Here is a 22,019-nt window from a genome sequence, read left to right as displayed (position 1 = left end):
GCAGCTGAGCTAAAATTAGTGATTTAGCCCAAAGCCCAATATTCTACCAACTGAGCCCACATCACACAGTCATTTCATACCCATGACTCGTATTACAAACCCCCCCCCATTACCAGCAACCAGGGACCCAACTGGGTTTTTTGTAGAGAGGTTTGCCTTTTGGCCATTAACTTCTTTTGAAGGTTTCACGGGTTCCCCTCTTATGAGGAGGACCAAGAGGGCTATCCCTCTAGAACCATGTATGCCCATGGGTAGGAATGTGATCCCAAGAGAGGAACCATAGCCTGGCTTTGCCACATGGAGCCCTGTCACTCATCTTGCCGCAATGAATGGAAGCATGATACCTTGAGCTTCCAAGAAAACGTAAAAAGGAACAAGATGTTTAGGAGGTTCTGTGTGCGGAGGAAATTTGCTCAGCATTTTGGATATAGAGTCACTTTGTGGGTGCCGGTTGTCTCGTATGTCAATGAATTTCTTTCTATGTGATGGCAACAACAAACAGAAGGTTAAAAATGTGGTCCTCATCTGAGCGGGGATTCACCGTAGGGCTGGTAATTTAGGCACTGCCTGCTTGTGGATGAGCTGCTTTCATATTATTTTTGTATGCAACATGAAATAACATTTAAAAGCATGTTTGAATTGTATATTTATTTCACAGAATGTCCATCTTCTATCTGGGTCCAGTTCCAGAACAACTGTTACACATTCATTTACGCCACACCCCGGGCCGTACTGAGCATAGAACCTGCTCGAGAACTTTGTAAAGGTAACATTGAAAAAACAAGAAAATATTTGTTGCTAAAATAGACAGATCTGCATTAAATCTATCAATGATGATGTGGCACCAACCCAAAACCAGCCTGCTTACTGTGCTTTGTAACATCGTTTACACCCTTTTAAAGTAGCAACATTGTCTTTTTTATTGAAGGGATTAGAATGACAACTCATTCACTGATCTCAATACAATACTAGATGCTGTTCGCTTAAAATATATTCATTACTAGAGCCAAGTAGCTGCCAGAGTGCATCTTCTGGCCAGCACTGCCTGGAGTCTACATGGCTCTGCATTTTTGGCTTGGATTAAAGGAATGCTGGTGAGAAGAAAAGTCTGGTCCTCTGGCCTCAAATCTGGCTTAATTTGCATTATGAAGCCGGTGGGACCTGATGCCTCCTGGTTTTGTCTGCCTGTCGGCATGCCGGTGGCTGTGTGAGGACACCTCACGTTCATGAGCTAGTAAGTCCTCCATTTCGGCATCCAGGACCTTTTGTTCTGCATGTTTTTCCTTTTCCCCTCTCACTTAAACTGCCCTTACCTATGGCTGGTGGTGGAGGGGTCCTTTTTTTAACTGGGGACAGTAATCCACATGTTTCATGGACACTTTGTGTTTCTATTGAAGACTGCAGTGGCTCCTCTCTATGGGGGGCACCCTAGAAGATCCAGGCAGAATACAGAGGGATTATTTTTCAATAGAGAGCACTATAATACCATAAATAAGATTTAAATAAACCATAGAATTTGGCAAAGAACCATTTGGCCCACCTAGTCTGCTTGTGTTACCTAATGTAAAACCTCAAAGAATTCTGTCTAAATGCTGTATTAGCCTCTACCGTCCATTTAAACTTCTGACCCTCTAGTTTTAGATTATGGCCTCCTTTGAAATAGAATTTACTCCTGGGATTTGTTAACTCTTTTTACGTATTTAAATGTTGTCAACTCATGACATGACTGTTCCCATAACAGTAAATAGTTTCTTACTGTAACATAAATACGTATTTTTTTCAGCTGCTGGGTCTGACATCATAAGTATTAATACAGAAGAGGAAAACAAGTTCTTATTGCAAATGTTTAAGACCGAATGGAACGGCCCTAAGGAAATATTATTGGGTTTGTTCTATGACAGTGACGGTAAGTTGGTGCTATGATAGACAATATTTTATATTTGGAGATGTCTGCTCTTGTGTGTCTCCAACATGAGCCGTGTATCCAGTGGGGTTTAAGCTGTTGGCTGCCCTAGGCCTGACCCAGGATAGCAACCCAACCAGTACCTCTCCCCAATAACTCACCTCTGGGCCACCATCTTTTCTGCTGAGTACAGGCATATGACATCATAGGCTGGTACTTCGCCTCTTGGTGACACGTGGAACCAGGTACAGTGTAATTGGACAGGTTACAAGGGACAGAATACGCCAGTATGTGTAACCCACCACCGCAAAGTCTCAGTAGGAGACACTCCACTCCAGGTTGGACCTTCATGGAGTCTTCTAACCAGAAAAACAGGTTCTTTTGCCTGAGAAATGCCCCCCTCGTTGTTATAACTTTACAGAATCCGCTCACACTCCAAAGATACAATGTAATAACTCAAAATAAATAACAATTCAATTACCAAAATGTCCATTACCTGTTCTACCTATATATATATATATTTAGGGAGCGCTTCTAGCTCATTCTGTTTTGAGACACTCTAAAGAAGGGACACAGAGCAATATAATATGCTTTGTGCTTTTTGTTCCAAGCAAATTGCAAATACATTTATATTGTCAGACGGGCAGGGGACCCCTAGGAGTAAAAGGTGTAGGTAAGACATGCTATGGACGAGACATACCCCACATTTCGTTGTTTTCTTGGCAGATGACTCTCTTAAATGGTACGACAAATCTGAAGTGACTTTTAAAAACTGGAGAGAAGCCGATGAAACGGACAAGAATTTAATCTCCTGCGTCAAAATGAACACGTTCTCTGGGCTGTGGGATCTGATTAGCTGCGACAATTTTGTTGAAATTGGGACGCTGTGTAAAACCAAAGCAAGTATGTGCCCGTCGTCACACAATTAACATGGGTTTAAGAGTAATTGATCATGATTGTAGATCTTCTTAATCTATGTTCTAGAGAGCGGGTATTGATTGCAGATTCAGAGGGTGCTGGATATTAATCTTTTTATTTTGTGGTTAGACACAGGTAGGGAGGTAATACGGAGCACTTGTGTTCCGGCACATCTGAGTTGGATCATGGTTTTCATAATGGGGAATGAGTTTAGGAGCATGTGAAGTGTTGGCGTGAAAAGCTTTTGTAAGCAGATGTAACCATATACAGGCGCCTTAAGGGGAACAAAATGACATAAAATTAAATTGAAATTACGAGAGCTGCACCTAAGGATCCCTAAAATAAAAACATGGACTTGGGGAAAAAATAAACGTTCAAAGGACACCAAACTGTACCATTGATACACATTAGTCACTGACTAATCTACATTAATACTGCAATAATTGGTAAATTGCAAGTTGATATGACTGCCTTTTGAAATCTGTAAAACTTTATTGCAGATAAACAGAAAGAGAAGCAGCAGACAGGTAAGTTTCTACTTCTACAAACTTATTTCTGTTAATTCAAGTAACCATAGAATTTTGTCTTTGGACAGTCTTGGGCCATGACATTCACCCCGGGTCTTTACAAGCAGTGGTGTTTTCACAACAGCAAGCGGCTCCTTTGAGACCGATTTTCTTTGAAAGTCAGTTAACCATTTTTTGTAATTATCTGATTTTTCTTCCCCAGATCAAAGCGCTTTATTGATCGGATTGATTGCTTCCATTATTCTCCTCGTGCCAACTATTTCAATCATTATCATATTGTACAAGAGGAGGGTCCTCTCTACCATTAGAAACCTGCCCTTGGCATCTCAAGTTAACCCTTACAGGGATGAGATTGGATTAGTAGATACCATGGAAGAAGATTCTACTTGAAATTCACCAAATATACCTTGTTCATTAGGAGTAATAAGTTTATACATCTGTTTGAATCAACTAAAAAAAAAAAACAAAAAAAAACCTGATCAGCAGTCCATAATACACCTGCAGTTATAAAATTATAGTTACTATTCTGTATGTTAAGTACCACTAACCGGAAAATGACATTTCACGAAGGCTTTTGTTGCATAATGTTTTAGTAAGTCATTGGGCAGCATGTGAAGAAAAGTCACCCATTAAGCAAGCACGAGACCCTAATTTTGCTTTGCAAAACACGGTCCTGCAGTCTGAGAATTTTCAAACAAGCCAATCAGATGTAACAGGGCCCCATTTTGGCAACTGAAACAGGGGCAGAACCAGAATGTAACTCATAAGGTCCATGGGCGGTTTTTTTATGGGGGGGGGTAGGAGTTTTGTACCAATGTATGTATTGCAGCATCCTTGTCATTTTTTCTGGCGGTACTTAGAATACATTTAGTTGTGGGTCCTCTTCGCTGACGGCATCTGTCTTGAACTGACTTTATACAAAGTGCACATTAAGTTATTGTTAATTTCCAATCTTCCCCTGCATGTAATAGTGCTACAGAATCTGCCTGTTATGTATAAATAAAATGCTTATTTTATTCCTATCGCTTAGTTTGTTTTGGGGACAAGGATACACGGAATTCCTGCCCGTTTATCGGGGACGTGCCTTACCGTGGGAAACAAGCGGTTTTCTGCTCCTTCAACTAAAAAGGACAAGTGGGACTACATGACACGATTTACATCAATCAACACATCTTTATTATTTCCATTGTACAACTAAAACAGATATGTCAGTGTTCAACATTACTATACGGGGCTTTATATTTCGGCAGTTACAGGAGATTAAAACGTCAAATTGCATCTCTTCAAATATACAAGTATTACACAGATTGTAAAATGTGCTACTCAATAAGTTTCGTAAAATACAAAAATTAGAGAAAAAAAGTCTCAGATAAAGGAAGAAAATGCGTAAAATTTGTATTGCCATATGACATTAGTATATGTTGGATTGATATCTTGCAGCTAACTATAATGGTACAAAAACCCTCATACTGAACAGTAGAACACTCAGGGCAAAAAGAAATTAAGGCAGAATTATTTTTTTTTTTAAACAATAAATGAAAGCAATTTGTTCACTGCATTTAAACTGAAATTCAGACAAAAAAAAAGCAGTCTGTTCTTCCTAAGAGAAGGAATCAGGATAAATATTTAAGATGGACAACATTTATAGGAAACAAACAGGAAATAAGCACATTAAGTTAATTTTTTTTTTAAACAAAAAAGGCATATCATGGACATTACATTTTATATCCCCTCCTCCCAAAAACAGCCCAACCACTTTGACAACTGGGGGGTGGGGGGGGTGTATTTTTGTTTACAGAGCGCTTGATATTCTCAAATGCAACCAGTGAAGAGAGAGGCGCGCTCAGTTACTGACACAAACCAAATAAAGAAAGAAAGAAATTCAAATAAATCTCAAAAGGTTCCCAAAAACTTTAATCCTGTGACGGAGTCATTGAGTTCCAGGTAACGCTCACTTGGCTAGGTCAGCGTTTCACACTCTCTCGTCTTCGGAATCATCTTCTGAAGCTGCAAGAAAGATATGTCACTGTACAATGACCCGTAGGAGCGATAGCATAGGTTCATCAGTAGTATATAGGAAAACAGGTCTGGCATTTTTCATCACTTTACGCGCGAGACCAATTTATGTGCAGGTTTTTCAACATCCTAAGTGCAATTTTTACCATTAACATCTCCTGCTGCAAAGGACTACAAAACAAAAAAAAAATACTTACTGTCAAGGTCTTCCATGTGTGCCTGAAGTGTCCTGGCAAGATTTATAAACTATAAAAAAAAAAAAAAAATTAAAGAGTAAATTTATGTTTCCTCATAGTTGATAATTTAGGCAAAAAACACATACATCTGTAAAGCATTCACTCACTCTAACCCTAGTGCTAGCTTCATTTGCAGCTCCCAGCATGTCCGAGAAACGCTGCTCGCACAAGTGAAGTAAGACAACCAAGTAAAGGCCGGAGCTGATAAACTCATATTCAGCCTGCAGAAAGATACAAAAAAATTGAAGCAGATTAAGAATAAAATAAAAATGCATCTGAAAATACTCTGTATAGCAGTTTTGACGTGGTACTGAATGAAATTCACAGGGATTCCAAAACACCCAACTTTAACTGCGTTTCTCAAGGCCGTTACAATGAGATGGTTTAGCAGACAAGAGCTGGAGTGGGAATCACTAGCAATGAAATTCTATGGCTTCCACGCAACACCTGACAGCAAGAGCATGTAAGAGGCCTTGTCATGTATAATATAATCCTGCCAATACAAAGTGGATTTTTTTTTTCCTACAGCAAAACAAAAATTGTACATTTTAACAAACTTGATAATGTTTGGGTATCTTAATCACACATGCATTGGAGTAGGCAACTTTTTTGGTATACAGAGATGGCATTTTGTCTTTGATGTAAGAAATATATTCTGCTACACAGGTACTCACTCTCTCGTTTGCATGAGACCTGTAGAGTTCTTGAAGGTCAAAATCTTCCAAATTAAGCTCCAATTTCTCTTTGCACAATTCGCATGTCGTAATCGATTCCAGATTAGATCCTTTAAAGAAGTGACAAAACGAAAGTTACTGTACCGAGAAAAAAGCTGACGAGTGCTTTATCAGCAAACAACTTCCACTAGAAAATAGATTTTATGAATAAATCCAGATAGAATTAGCAACTTGAAGCAAAAAGGGCATACAGTAATAAGACATGGAGGTGCTCTTGCATTTGTAATGCTAGTATGAGGTCTGTTCTGAATTGTTCTAAAACATGAAACATTTAGAAATGTGTAGACATCCAGAAAAATACTGTATTATGATGTTAATGAAGTCTGTAGGCGGCACTGTGAGCGGGACTTACCAGAATTTATTTTAGCATGCAGCCATTTCTTCATACAGTCCTGGTGGACATACTGCAGACTCCCAGAACACTTGCAAGGCTCGATGAAAGGATTGCTTGGTGTCGACACGCCAGTCTGGCAAATTCTACACAAGTCTCCTTCTTCCTCTTCGGAATCTTCCAGGAGAAGACTGATATAGAAGGGAAAAGAATCATATTAACGCGATAATTTGCTGGCATTAAGATAGAAAACCGTACTGATCAGACTGCCAGGTCATTTCTTTGGATGCCAGACACGCTAACATTTTAATGATCGCAGTAAACCGCTAAACCCTTACAGAATAAGACATTTAAAACCTACCTTTCTTGTATTTTCTTTAGTTTCTCCGGATCTCTTGAAGAGTTTTGAGGTTTTTCATGTTCTTGTCCCTCATTTGCTCTGCCCGAGGGAACGATATCTACTGTTATCATGACATTGTCTGGTAAGGCATTACCAAGCGCGGCAGGCATCGAGAAATGTAAAAACGAGCTAGGAAGCATGCCTGAAATTCCAGAATTTCTCCTACTAAAGAGGGAATCTGCTAAGGTGGCGCTAGATGAGGGACTACTTGCAGGAGTGTGCGAGGAGTCTGCAGAAGTTCCACGAGAATTTGTTTGTGCTTCTGGAGCTGGCTCTTCTCGAGATGCACTTCTGAAGGGATTGTGGGATCTGTTAGTGTCCGAGGTAGATGATGCTCTGGCAGTTTCGTCCCTTCCTTCCCGTCTCCTCCTCGAAAAGAGTGGTGTACACCTATTCCTAATGGATGACGGCAGCCACGATCCAGAAGTCCTGGTTTCAGAATCTTCAGAACGATAGCTCTCGGCGTCAGAATCCGAACTGTGATTTGGAGAGATAGAGGACAAACCCCACCTCCGCCTTCTGAGAAACGCAAATCCCTGAGATTGGTCAGAAGCTCTGTTTTCTGGCAGATCAGCAGTGGGAGAGACAGCATCATTAGGTGGAGACGGATTATAGACACTAGGTTGAGCATCTTCGCTGTCTTGTGTTCTTCCATTCAAAGATTCTTGGCTTGATCTTCTAGGGAAGAATGTGGACGACATACTAGAAGCAAGGCGAGACAGCAAGTGCCTAGTTGTACGCCTGCCATCTGTATCCGTAGGCTGCTCAGTTGCAGATCTATGAGGGGGTGAAGCGCGTCCTGATGTGTACACCGAAGGGCTGTCATTTCTACTAGAGAAGCGGCGGAAGTCAGACTGTACGTCCCTTGGAGGTTCTCTAGAGGGAACTGCTCTAGAGCCTCTGCTCACGTCTCTGCTGAGCAAGGAGGAACTATGCTGAGAAGGCAACTGGCGGCTGACGGAGGATGTGTTAAGTTGTGCTGTGCTTAAGGAATTCTCTTTTGGTCTTGCACCCTGTGCATACGATGAAACTCTATCCTGAAGATCTGTAGCGTGGGAGACCAAAAATACAAACTTTAAACTACACAAACCGTGCTCAATGTTCTAGATGCTAAGTGTGCTGAAACACTAGTGCAATTAAGGTTCTATTTGTTAAGCTTATGGTTTTCATGCGATTAATCCTTCAGAAACAAAGTATTTTGTTTTTTGAACTATCATGGATGCTTTTGTATCAGTAACCACACAATTAAGCTATATTTTGTATTAACTGCTGTTGGTGGAAAAAAGTGCAATGCCAATAATTACAAACTTGTTATAAGTTAGAGTATTGGCACCAATTCTGCCGAATTACCCCCAAAAAATGCAGAGCCATGTAGACACCATTTGCGAGGGAAACTCCATGAAAGCATAAAGTGACTACCTAAAGAGCATATTATGACTGTAGTGTATTTAAAGATTATACAATCAATGCCATTTCACACATTTCAGATCACAAAAAGCAGACACTATTTCAGATACTCACATGAGGGTGTCCCGTCCCCATTTCTATGCCTGTAATCCACAAGACTGGGCACTGATGGCTCTGTTCTCCTTTCCCTGTCTCTGGTGACATCTGGTGCGGCGGATCCACGTATCATGGCTGAGGTTCTAGGAAAGCGCCCATACCTGCTTGTTGAATCTGAGAACAGCACCGGGGAGGGGAAAACAAACAAGAACCATCTGTTAAGCCTATGCTTCATACATCACCGTGCTAAAGGCATTGTGAGGTCACTACTCAAGGAAGTCTGTCATTACGTCAGTCTAGGTTTTATAATTTTAAGCTGTTAATGCTTACTTTACATTGATGGTTGTCATCTCAGTTGCAGCATTTTATCAAAGTAAAAGCAACTCAACTTTAATATGTAGTATGCAGGAGTTCTTGCAGATAACTTCTAGAGTCAAACTTAAAGGAAGAAGAATAACTGTATACCCTGTGTAGAACTGAAGCTACTATTAGTACTTCTGATTCCAGAAAGAGAAGAAGAATAGCCAGAGTAAGAAAGTTTTGGTCTCTTAGAATCCCAATCCTGCTGCTGGCTGTGCAATCCAGTATACGAGCTCTGCCCTCTCTCCAATGGATCATACCAAGACGGCTGAGAAGGTGAAGATACTGCGGACTAGAAGAAAAAAAGGTGTCAGTCACCAGATACTGGACCAATGGAGGTTATGTCTAGAAGGGATCCAGGTGTCTTATCAACCTAGCAAACAATGGCAAAGGCACTTTTCAAAAAAACGTCTCACCAGTCACTTTTTAGGTCACGTGGCAAGATATGTATATAGTAATACACAGCTTGACATTTCATGGTTACCCTTAGTAAAACACTTATGACATGGGACACTGTTTGCAGCCAGAATGGAGTGACAGCCCAATTCTGACAATGGTAGCGTTTTTGAAAATGTAAGCTTTCATTGCGCACCGATAACCTTGTTACAAAACTGATGTATGGCTTAATAACTTGCTGCAGAGAACTCGCCAAGAGTAAAGTAAAGAGGGGAAAGGTCAGTTCCAACTTACAATACGGCTTCTGCTTCCTATACTCCCAGGCAAGGAGCGATCATATGTTCCTGAGCAACGTTGATAAGAGGGAGAAGTACTCTTCCAGGAAGGCTCAAGGCTGTCCCTCTGTCTAGTCCAGTCTCTGCTGGATGTATGCAGCCCACTAGAATCCTAAATAATAAAACATTGGAATAAGTGCCTGGATATCCATTGTTTTACAGCGTTCAGTCGTTTTTATTTAAAGGTGAGCCTACAAAAGGAGAAAAGTGATACGGTTGTTATTTCCACCAGGAAACCATATTTAGTGCCTAAGAGGTCATTTTCACGTTCCCTTCCACTGGCCATGACCGTGATCGGAAATACATCACGGCTTTAAGAGTGTAACGATAAGAGACTGATCATTCCCAAGCTCCATAAACAAAGAATATAGACCTCACGACAATAGCACGTTTTGTTTTTCTGATATTTACAAAAAAAACAAAGCACACATACACGCAAGTCTGGCATCTGACTTACAATTAGGCCAGTTATCAAAGCTAATTTCAGGAAGCACTTTTGGGGGGGATTGGGGGGGAAACAAAAGTTAGGATTTCAGCTGAAGTCTTACCTTGGCTGCCAGAAGACACGACGAGATTGAAAGCTTGATCCTGACAGTGCCTTAATGGCATGAATTGGTATCTTTCAGTACAGCTGAAGTTTTAAATGATCCACACTGAGGCAGAAACCAATTCATCCTTTTGGAGCCTGTGGAGGGCCACAAACTTAGTGCTATATTACTAAATGACATTAAAGCGCCTTTGTCAGTTCCTCTGTCTGCTGTTTCCAAAAAAGTAATCCAAATACATTATCGCTGCTTCAATTGCGAGAGTATAACTTGAGCACAACCCACTTTACAAGACCCTTCTCCCCACGCGATGGAAGAGCAAGCCAAGGTCATAGATCATTCGATTTTACAATAAGGTGCACAGCTGCGGACTCAAAAGACTGGACGCTATGACTTAATCGGCGCAGAAGCAGCCATCATCATGAGCAAACCTCTCGTACTGTTACTGCAGCAAAGAAACTGTTTCACACCAGATCAGAAGACAGAGCCTGCTAGGAACCCTACACCAAGCTTGGACCACAGAAATGGTGAAATACTCTGAAAGAGTCTCTGCACATAGACAGGGCTGGTTGGGAACATCAAAGCATCTCTCAACACTTAAAAATTAAATTTTAAAGGAACAGCCCAGTCCACATGCATTGGATTGTTTGTGTGTTTAATGCTTCAGGACTAGCAGGCAAGTGAAAGAGGAAACAGAAGTCTCCCTTATGTCTAACACAGCAAAACACGCTCCAATATGCATTAATAAACCCTTTTTTTTTTTTTTTTTTTTATACGTGAATAAAGCTTTTCGTATTTACAAAAAGCTTAAAACCGTTATGAAGGATTACCTGAAAATCCAGGTCGTGTCTCAGTGAGCTCTCTCTCGTGCGATACGTTTCACTGTGGCCACCCAGCCGGTTGCTTCTCACCGTGGTTGCACTTAAGGAAGATGTGGTGGAAGGCTGAACGGTTATTCTTCGTGGTAACCTCGATGGCTTTGGCTCCATTTTCAAACCTAAATACAGGGAAGAAAAAGTAAATCCCTGGCACCCTTCAAAGAACGTCTTACGATCCTCGAGCAAGAATATAGAACTTCTGTGTATAAGAGGCAGCGCGCCATGCTACTTGGGGTTTGAGATCATCTTAGCATGTCCTGGACGGTTAAAATTTCATTAGTTTCAAATCACCTGCAGCAGTCACATCAACGCCTTCCAACTTCTACCTACCGGCGATTTGGGATGCAGGGTGAGGCGCTTCGGAGGTCAGAGCGCCGATCAAACACGCAGCACTACTGTCCATGCGCAGCATGCATTCTCCAGACAGCAGACAATGAAATAGGGGCTGAGACACCGTGGCCCCAGAATCCCGCCAAGCTCTACCGCCATCCACAAAAAGCGGACAGAGGCAGAGCAGCAAGAAAACTTGGGGCTGTCCCACGGGGAAGTTTGGAGGCATGCCATAGTGCGACCGCTGTATAACGCAAACACCGATAGAACCGCTAGCCAAAGCACATTGCGGATCACTCCCAATACTCTAGCAACCTATTCTTAACCGCTTGGCAGGCGGCTTGCATTATTTCTCCCAGCGTGGCGGCTCCTCTGCTTCCATGGAAGACAAAAGGCAGCCTCCGTGTTCAGGAGGAAGGAGAGGAAAGAGCTGGTGACCAGGAAGGACTGTCAGACGCCGAGCTGCACTCCGACAAATATAGCTACATTTAAGAGACCAACAGGCTAAATGCACCTGAAAAGGAGATCTCTCACATCTACAATGTAGAAAGATTCCATAAAAAACGGTCATGGTGATAACAGTACATGCTGAAGAGCGGCATGGCAACTAGACTGATATGACCACCAACAGCAACTAATAGGATTTAATAAAGGCTGAGATCAAACGTCCTTCCTACACCTCAGCTGCAGCAACGAGACCCCTGAACAGCATCCCGTGAATGTAAATGCATTATACAGGGCCGGCTCAGTGCTCCTCGCGGCCCTTTGTGATGCATCGGCAATGCTCTACCTGCAGCATTAGCAGCGTCCCAGGTAATCCGACGCAAGTCTATATCAGGCTTTAAAGCCCTTTTACATATCAAGACGCTAAACTTAGAAGTCCCAGTACGTAAGCCACATGACCCAAAGCAGATTCTAAAATGCTTCAGGTCCGTTTCATCTTACCCCACGCAGAACATGCTGCAGCTCTCCGAGATCCGTTACCGGCCCACAAGTGGCTATATTGGGCCACCCAGAGTCCTCTAAGCAGCTACTCTCTCGGATTATGAACGTCAACAAGCACAACATCTACAGCCATGTCTGTTACGAGAAACCCCAATTGTAAACCTCAAATAGGTCTCATCCACAGATCTTATATCCTACGCACATTCACCCGATCCCGATCTCCAGGCACATACAGTGCAGGAGGTGTCTCCACCAAAACATCCCTTCACACATGATATACTTACCGGCAGAAAGCTCCAGCACTGGCCCGGTAAACACAGCTAGCGGGGTCAGACCCCCATGAACATGCATGGCAAGTGCTACCATTCAAGTAGCCAATCAGTGGCAAGAATTGTTGGACCGCGGCAAGGAGGGCAGACGCAGCTTCTAGCTCTGGCAAGTATTTTACCCCCACCCCCCCCCCCTTTAATAGTTCTTTATCTGGGACCGTAATCTGTCACTTTACCAAGAGGCTGCCATGACACTACAGAGAAATAAAACTATGTTCAGCAACAGAATATTCAATATGCCAATGCAAGCGTCCTCCAAGTGAATGATGGGGTTTGGCTAGAATATTAATTTCAATGAAGAAATAAATATTTAGGTCTTAGACCACATTAAGTTCCACCAAAGAATTTAGCCAAGAGGATGTTACATGCCATGTTGGAAATACTGATGCCACATAGGTATTGAACTCAGAATCTGGCTGTAAATAATACATTTATATGGCTATAAAAAGGAAGAGCTGTCACTTTTTTCCAAAAAAAAAATAAAATAAAATAAAAAAGCTATTTATCTATTCAACCAGTTCAGTGAATCCCAATATAGCATTATGTTATGTGACTGAACACCGCGCTTGCCTTAAAGGTGCCCATGGAGCATAAATGTATCTCCCATGGAAACAAAAGTATTTTCTTTTAGTATTAAATAAAATACGGTTTAGCGCCAACATTTTTTACATTTTGTTCCAACTTTCTTTATCTCCAGACCAGGCGCTGCAGGCCACCATTGTCATCAGTCACATGATTTTTTTTTGGTGATATTTCCTGACCAAATCGCACACCGAGCTGATTTCTTAAGCTAATGAAGTCCATCCCTCCATAGACCTATTAATCAGTGTGTCAGGGTGGGTGATTAAGACTGAGCCATCCTAATTTTACTACAAGGCACTATGATAATTAAGTGTTTAATAGATCTTACCGGGGGGGATGATTTAGCCATCTGAAATTATGTAAAAATTACACGATTAAGGAAGAAACCACACAAAATTCAGTTCCCCTTTAAACATCTCAAAAGGGATATAGATATAGAGAGATTATATATATATATATATATATATATATATATATATATATATATATATATATATATATATATATATATATATATATATATATATATATATATAGGCTTGCCTAGATAACATGTAAACCGTCTATATGGTTGCCACAGTCGCCTAAAGGAAGAAAGTGTCCCCAACCCAAAGCAGAGAGAACTTCAGGACAGCAAATTAGGTTACATCACATAAGCCCTGAGCGGACCTGTAACTCATACACGTTCACCGCAGTGCCGAACGCATCGCTTACACAGCAAAGAGAGCCGGGAGGAATTCAACAAAATGTACAGCAGAACCCCCAAAAAACACTTCGATTTTCAAAGATGTTATAATTTTGCAATTATTTCATACATAACCACCGCAAAAAACGAAGCCTCGTCTGTAAACATTAAAGAACGTGCCGGTTTTCTTAAGAATAAAGAAAAAAAAGGCATAAAGCACGTAAGGGATTATTACACATAATTAGTCCGGAAGTCTTAAGACATAATAGTCTGCCTGATCAAGAAAAAAAATATTATATATATCTCTTTTCACAGTCTATAGTCTAAGTAACCTCCAAAAATACTTTTCTTGCAGTATTCCCGTAATTAAGTAAAAAGGAGTCATATCCACCCTGCCAGATGTACAGAAGGAGAGCTGTAATTATTATTAATCTGACGTTTACCAAGGCCAATTAAAACTCATCGTAGATCAGCCGCCAAAGCCAATAATGGACGCGCTCCTTAGTTTCATTTCTCAAAGAAACCGATCCCAGTTACGTAGAAAGTGAACGTTCGTAGTTTGAAGTCCAAGTGACGTCCAACAAGAAGGTATGACAGCCCTGCCGTTAGTCACCTGCGGTAGAGGAACGCCATGGCATTCTTCCCCCGGGTCAAACCTATTAACTTTCTTCCGTCTAACCTGATTTGGGTCTCGCTCGCTTTGCTCATCCCTCCGGCCAGACAATGCCGGGTATTTGGAGTTTTGGTAAACAATAAGTCTGGTTTTAGGCCAAACAGAGCCCGTTTAATGCTGGAAGATTACCCAGTATGGCAGAGATGTCTCCTCCGGCTCTGTAAGCAAAATAAGGGTGACAGGATCTCCAGGAATGGGGCGGTGAGTTAAATATAAACAGCTTCCCGGAGCGAGCAGGCGCACAAACAGGATTTTTTTTTTTTCCCTTTGGACATTTGATCTCTTCCTCTTCAGAAAACAAACCTAAAACCCAACCTCATGGCGGCTTTACCCCCATCCAGAAACAGCTGGATTAGCACCCACAGGCAGAAGAACTACAACTCCCATGATTCCATTTATAAAACCAACATACCCCCTGACAGCATAAAAAAACCCATCACATTCCAGAAGGGTTAGATTAGGACTACAACCCCCATCACACAGCAGCTACTAGGGCTGGACAGTGAGGGTTATATGAGATTTACACAAACAGCCAGAGTGCAGTAAATCGCACCAGCTGGTAACTGACACCTGGGCAGCCATAGACCCCTTTTTGTCATTTGATGACAAATTGTACCAAATACTGCATTATTATTACTTCATAATGTATTACTTAATACAAAAGGACCAGTGACAGTCAAACTTATCCCACACAAGTGTCACAAGCTACTGCAAACGCCCCAGGAAAGAAGGCAGAGTACTGGGGTGTAGGCCCCCCATAAACAACACTAACTTATGCGGCACATCAGCCGCAAAGCATGCCGGGTCCTCACCCAAGGACACAGATCGTTATATAGACGGTATCGTCAAGCAGTCTTATCAGCATGCGGGCCACGTTCAGCTCCTCACCTTCTCAGCACTGTCCCTCTCGGCCTTCCAAATCCCGTAATAAAAAAAAACAAATATGGCGTCTAGTTTTATTCTATACGGGCCCCTACACGCCGGTCAGCTGACTCAGCCGGGCGCAGCCCCGTCGCATTCCTCTCCGTCTCGAGCTCAAGACGCGAGGATCTGGAGTCATGTCCGATGCGCCATTTTTGGTGTGGGCAACAGTGTGGGTGTGGTGCTGAGCTGTGTTAAGACATTAAAACGGATATGGGGATAGGGAGTGAGAGAAATGCGCTTATTGACAAGATAAACGAAATCCTGTTGGGCTATGGAGGGACTGTCAATATTTTCATTGTTACGTTATGAGGGGAAAAACATATTATATTGAGTGAATCATTTAATGCCATGTAAAGTCCAATTATTTAAAAAATTAGTATTGTTAGCGCATTTCAAAAACATATACATTCTACATGCCTACATTTTATGGTGACTCTGTTTTCAGGGGACAGTCCCTTGATTCGATTTTTTTTGCTCTCGCCAAAAATTATGTCACGGGAAGCCCCTCTATTTATTATAATGACAAGGTACATTATAATAGTATCTTGATTTTTCCAACTCAATTCCAGTAAAATTAGCTCCATTAAATACGATAATTGGACTAAATTTGCTAAAAATACTTAAAGATGTCCCTAAAAACTGTGCCGCCTGATTTTATAAATCCAGTCAGTTGACTATATTTACCATCTGTCCCAAATATAGGCCGCTTGTCTCGCTGTACCAGAAGTGCATGCGCAAATATTATTGTTTCCTGTAACGCCATCATATTCCATAGCGTTGTAAAATGGGTAGACAGGACATAAGAAGTAGTATATGAGGAGATGAGCAAGCAATGGTTGTTTTGCGATGCTAGGCAGCACCAAGATGCAATGTGGGTGGAGCACGTTGTGATGTCATGAGCCGCCATCAATGCCATCAGCCCATGCACTAAAAAGTAAACATCCAGCTAAGAGCCTTCCACAGCTTTACGGTATCAGACACGACATTCCATATAGAAAATGTATCAATCTTTTAATAAATATATAAAACGAATAAATAGTTTAAAGTGCTTACATTCTAGTTTTCTATTTTTTGGGTTTTTTTGAGTCGCATACATTTATTTTCCACTATATAGATCTATATTATTTGGGTTTTTTGTGCTCACCTACTTTAATATTGTTTTATTGTATTTGATTTTTGGGTGTATTGAAGAGGACCACATTAAGTGTGGTTTGTTGCAATTCTTTATTAGTGCTGACATTTATTTATATTTTTCTATATATTAAACAAAACAGATCATTTTGATACAGGACATTAAAATTATAATGCGATGGTGTTTAGCAACCATACTATTGCCTTAGAGAGACAGAGTAGTAAAATCTCTCAACCTATACACGCTGCATTATAATTTCATAGGATTTGGGTTGCCACCTAACAGATATTTCAATAGCCGGCCACTAAAGAAAGAATGACCTTATAGAAATAATGGGTTGGATTGTTTTTCTCCAGGTAAGATGGCATCGTGGTGACCCAAAGTAGATAACAAGGCAGGGTAGGAGACTGTATTAAGATCTCCAGTCTATTTAACATCACACTAAGTTCTCAGTAAGGTCCCCTCCATGATTTTCCTTGGCCCTATATTGCCTGCACTGACCTCTAGTAAGGATAATGTTGTCAAACGGCTTCTTCTAAAATACTGCACACAATGATGTAACAATATGAATCAGTAATAATGATGTTTAGCTACCATATTGATATTTAGAATACCATATGTTTTCCTGGACAAAGTTTTTAAATACTGGGCAGCAAATTCCATGTTTGAGCCACATATATTCCTGGACAGGGTCCAAATATTGTGCTATAGATAGGTGAAACCCAACACCTGGCTATTTCTTACCAAGCATAGGAGAGGAGACTCTCCCATACTGCGCATGTCCATAGGGATATTACATAATCTGGCAGAAGAGTCTGGCCCAGTAAGCATCCCCAGGGGTCTGACTCAGACCTGGCTTTGCTTGTGCTTCGTCAGATTGGATCATCCACTTCTATACAATCCATTTCAAATCTTGGCACCTGGCGGCATCATAAAATGACTTATTAGATGTAAGTAGCCCTGAGAGGCGATAAGAGAGACATAGAATGTTCCTGGTACAATTCATTAGAACACAGTCGTTATCTATCAACATAAAAAATAACGAATGTGGCATATCCGCATTGATTACGCTGGTACAGTTTAAAATAAATTATTTTGCAACGAATGCCCATGTCTAATCAAGTCATTTTACAACAAAAATAAAACAAGCAGCCAACAAGCATTTATTGCTTGCCAAGAAACTCAGCTGTTGAACAAATGTGATGGAGTTACTGTGGAGAAGGTGCAGTAATTATCTAGAAGTCACAGAAATTAAATTATTTCATCTGGGTTTTTCCATTAATTTCAATTATTTAAAACAAACTAGAGGGGTATTTTAAACATTGTATAGAATACACCCAAGTGTATCTCCATAGAAGAGACAGTCCCTATGTGCTCTTTGCAAAGGGTCTCTTAGAGGGTCTATGCATCCCATTGTACAGAGCTACCGAATATGATGGCGCTATATAAAACAACAAATAATAATAATGTCAGTGTGAGAGCTTTCTTGCCATTGATTGGCTGCTTTAAACTACCAATCAGTGGGAAGAATTATCACCAACGGATGAGACAGGTAGCTGGAGCTCCAGAGGTGCACCTTCTTTTGTCGGGTTGCAGGGTACATTGAACTATGCACAGGAGGCTTATTGTGAGCGTGTTCTCCTCCCCGCTAGCTGGGGTCACTTTTTTGGCCACCAAGCTGACTGATTGAATGTGACTGCGCTCAAAGTGAGCACTTTCACATTCAGGGGATTTAAATGCCTGATTCTCTTTTCAGGCATTCCCCTTCCCATCTGTATACAATTTATAAAATGTATAACTGTAAAACAGTTTTTCCCCAAACATTTTCACTTATTTATATTTTTTTCATGCTTACTGATGGATTAGACAGATGAATATATGTTAAAAGGAAAGCCCTGCATGTCCTGGAAACAATATACAGAATATAATTAGTGTGGGTGCACTAAATAAAGTGGGTACGTATAGTTGAATAGGGCAAAATGTTGAAAATGCTGTCGTTCACAAGTGTAAAAATGCTTTCGTCCTGAAGGATTTAACTAGGGCTCCAAACTTTCTTTCCATTTAATACAAGCTTATCATGGAGGCTGTTTCTTGTTCCCAAACGATTCTTGAAAAACTTGTTTTGTGTTATGTGATCTAAGCTGTTTCTTTCAGTTAGTCATTTCGGCAGAACCTGTATAGACAAGCTAGAACACACCTAAATAAAAGCATACTTCCTCCATTGTACGAACATCACAGGATCATAATCATAATGAGTTTTGTTTGCTTTGGCTCATACTCTTAAGTCAGTTATGTGATGGCTTAATACTATTTAAAGCATTCAGCTCTTATTGGAATATTGGAAATCAGTGTAATAGGCACAAAATGCCAATCATTGATAATATCCCTCTCCACATAAGTGGAGTGGTGATGTGGTGTGTAATACTTTTTGACACCCTACCTGGGAATTTCTGAGGACACACTACCCAGAGCCTTCCCCTTTGGGTGGTGTTGCTTCGCATCGGGCAAGTCTGGCTGTACAACTGGATAGTGTTGACCTTGTGAGATTCCATACACAACAAAGGAAGGGGTTCTTTACATTAAGGGAAAAAGATAAGGGGGTCTGATGTGAGGCTAGATGCACTGGCCCGGTCACAGCCGCGACCACTGCGACCCCTGTAGTTATGCCAGTGTGTACAAAACATTGGTTTTCCTTTTGAAGATAATCTTCAACATATAATACATCTTTTGTAATAGTTATTCACACAAACAGTAAATAAATTGAAACATTGACTCTCAAATTTTGAACAATGTATTATATGCAATGAGATCCATGAAAAAGTGCATATGCTGCACCTAATTGTAACATCAGTTATATATAAGTGCATAAATAGGGTAATCTTCGTTCTACGCACTTGGGGATGCCTTGTAGAAGAGCCAAGACTTTCGTTGACTGTGGTGTGGTCTTCTGTTGTGATGATAGGTTGAAGGAGGGTGTTCCAGAGCCAAGCTGTACAGCCGCCTTGTTTTTCCAAGAGCAGTTGAGGAGGAGTGGAGTTCTCTGGTGGAAGTGTTTTATTTGTCATCATCGTCCTCATCTTTTTGTTGGCCATAGCCTTCCATGATCTGTTGAATTTTGTCTCTGTGTTTGTAGAAACAGTGACGAAGAAGGCAGCAGCAGCCGCATATGAGCACGAGCAGCAGTCCCGCACCTATAGCACAGTATATTGCTAGGTTTTTAAGGGTATCCTTCATAGAGTGGGTTTCAGTCACTTCTGCTTGTGCTCCCTCTTCTTCTGGGGTGTTCAAATGTAATCCATTTGATGCCAGCAAAACGAAAAAGAACAATCGCAGATGCAAAGGAGACATTGTCTTACGTTACAGAACTATTAAGGATGCAACGGAACTGTCACTAGGGCTCCTGGGGTGACCTTAGGCCCAGCTTCTTCCTCAAAGACTACGGACCCTGGACGGGGTTACAGCCCCCAAAAGACTGTAATCACTGCTCTTTGTTTCTCATGAACCCTGCCTGTAACTTTGGCTCCACTTGCTGGTGGTGTCGGAAATCGCGAGAAGTCGCAACATCGCAACAACTGGCTAGAGGACAGCAGGGTTGCCCTGCAACTATTGAGCAGACCGCGAATCCGCTGCGCTCCACTAAAACTTCTAGCGGTTGTCGCTCCCCCATATAGCTTCCAATCCGTATGCTATTTCGGGACGAGGAAGGCAATTGTGTGAGGCGTTCAGGGATATACAGGGTTTGAGGTTCCCCCATAAGGGTTTTCTGTACAACGGGACATTTCACAGCAGGGCGCCAGAGGGAAGGGCACCAGGCAGACGGGTGCAATATTTACCCCGGATCATACTGTATTTCATGTGGTTCAGTGTATATAAATACCCATGCCCTGTTCAATAAACCTCAGTCTATTTCTCATCCTGCATTGTGTCTTGGCAAGTCACTGGGTGAATGAGAGCTATAATTACTTGGCTGCCTAATGAATTCTCGGCAAGGAAGACCTACACGGCGGAGATACTCATCCTGAGTACGGGTCTCCATCACAAAGGATTTTAGTTCTGAAGGAAAATATCACCTTCTGGAATCTATTCTGCGTCTGTGGAACGGCATCGGTTAGTGAAGATCTGACCCGTGGCTCTCGCTCTACAGGAGGTCGCTGTAAAAGTAAAGGTGGATGCAGCTGTGCTCAAGAGGGTGGAGAAGTCGCAGAAAATACTTTGGCTTTTTTCCTATCCTGGAACAAATTTAATGATCACAATGTGAAGCTCTGTTTCCCAGAACTCCAGGGATCCCAGTGTTTACCTGGAGTGAATTATTTAAGTCGCATGTAATAGTTTAAGGCTGCAAATAACAGGGCTGTAGTGATGTCAAGCAGGAGGGCTGAAAATAATCTCTCTAAGCAGAATGTTGTAATTGTATTTACATTTGTAGGATCCTTGTTCAATAATGTCAAGATTTGTCTTTGGTAATATATGCCAGAGGTGTTTGTAAATCCCCTGCATTTATTTGCAGTGAGTTCAGAAACATTTAGGCTTTTCGTCTGAGAGTTTTATGCTAGTGAGACAATACAGCTACTTAAAAACGAAAATGTTTAACTACATGAGGATGGTGGTGGGTGACCAAGGATTATTGTTGACAACAGGAACATTTACCTCACACATCAATCTTCGGATCCATGCTTTAAATCCGAGACTTTATCTCAGCTTTGAAAAGTAACAATACCGGTAACTTGCAATCTTTACTTTTTTAGATCAAAGAAAATTAGTTTTTAATGATGGAGTCATTTAAGAGGTTTAAACTAAGGGTTGTGCTCATCTTCTGACACACCAAGTCTAAGTGCCAGAGGCTTTTCCAAATGCACCCTTATGAAGGACCTGGTTTCCGACCGTAGATGATCTCGGGTATTTCACACTTACACCCCTTCTGCTTCTACTGGGCCAGTTGTCCAGACATATTTGCTTGTGTTTGGCAAGTTTTGACATCACAACGCACTTTGACATTACAACATCACTCATGTATCTAGGTCTTTGTGCCTTTATGATTATTTAGACCAGGTTGTCTGCCCATGTTGCAAGCCATTTGTATTGGTTTCTTGGTTTGACTGTCCCAATAATTTGGCCAGTATTTGGACTCCAAGTTGCTGAAATCTTGGTGGGCTCAGTACCTGGAGGTTAAATTGAAAAGGGTCATGTCTGAAAACCTGAACTCTCAGCATGTTCCCTGGTTCTCTCAGACCATAGGTCCATTCATAAAGTCGATATCCTCAGAAAGAGCCACAAACATGAGGGAAAAACCTCCCATGTGTCATTACCTACCCAAGAAGAGAGGCTCATTCATGGATA

General features: G+C 41.4%; 2 protein-coding genes across 5 annotated transcripts in view; one reads left to right on the top strand and one right to left on the bottom strand.

The window, feature by feature from the left end:
• LY75 (lymphocyte antigen 75) overlaps positions 1-3,796 on the top strand; it is a 30,151-nt gene extending 26,355 nt beyond the window's left edge. The window contains exons 36-40 of the mRNA XM_053471230.1: positions 659-766; positions 1,784-1,906; positions 2,630-2,806; positions 3,322-3,348; positions 3,551-3,796. Of these exons, the coding sequence (XP_053327205.1) occupies positions 659-766; positions 1,784-1,906; positions 2,630-2,806; positions 3,322-3,348; positions 3,551-3,738 (623 nt within the window). The 3' untranslated portion in view covers positions 3,739-3,796. The remainder of the gene's footprint in view (positions 1-658; positions 767-1,783; positions 1,907-2,629; positions 2,807-3,321; positions 3,349-3,550) is intronic.
• A 705-nt stretch (positions 3,797-4,501) lies between these two features.
• On the bottom strand, positions 4,502-15,602 carry MARCHF7 (membrane associated ring-CH-type finger 7). 4 transcript variants are annotated; one of them, XM_053471047.1, is made up of 11 exons: positions 15,515-15,602; positions 11,035-11,201; positions 9,619-9,771; positions 9,034-9,220; positions 8,587-8,742; positions 7,027-8,110; positions 6,687-6,856; positions 6,275-6,384; positions 5,708-5,821; positions 5,562-5,610; positions 4,502-5,355 (listed from the first exon to the last, which is right to left on the bottom strand). In XM_053471047.1, exons 2-11 carry the CDS (start codon positions 11,191-11,193, stop codon positions 5,321-5,323), a joined length of 2,217 nt encoding a protein of 738 aa, XP_053327022.1. In that variant the 5' UTR covers positions 11,194-11,201; positions 15,515-15,602; the 3' UTR covers positions 4,502-5,320. The 4 variants fall into 4 exon arrangements, with proteins under 4 accessions (XP_053327022.1, XP_053327025.1, XP_053327023.1 ...); XM_053471050.1 differs by having other exon boundaries at positions 5,714-5,821; XM_053471048.1 differs by having other exon boundaries at positions 15,439-15,544.
• Between the last annotated feature and the right edge of the window lie 6,417 nt (positions 15,603-22,019).

The sequence above is a fragment of the Spea bombifrons genome, chromosome 7 (assembly GCF_027358695.1).
Source record: "Spea bombifrons isolate aSpeBom1 chromosome 7, aSpeBom1.2.pri, whole genome shotgun sequence".
NCBI classification, from domain to species: domain Eukaryota; kingdom Metazoa; phylum Chordata; class Amphibia; order Anura; family Pelobatidae; genus Spea; species Spea bombifrons.
Note: the sequence above shows the minus strand (reverse complement) of the source record. Positions and strands in the feature narration are given on the sequence as shown.

What these genes read in the sequence shown, in the direction of transcription:
- MARCHF7 (XM_053471047.1), bottom strand. Translation starts at nt 11,193, where the DNA reads ATGGAGCCAAAGCCATCGAGGTTACCACGAAGAATAACCGTTCAGCCT. An exon ending in TAGCTTCAGTTCTACACAGG is followed by an intron (nt 8,743 to 9,033) that starts GTATACAGTTAT and finishes TGCTGTTCTCAG; the next exon opens with ATTCAACAAGCAGGTATGGG. An exon ending in GCATGCTAAAATAAATTCTG is followed by an intron (nt 6,385 to 6,686) that starts GTAAGTCCCGCT and finishes ACTTCTTTAAAG; the next exon opens with GATCTAATCTGGAATCGATT.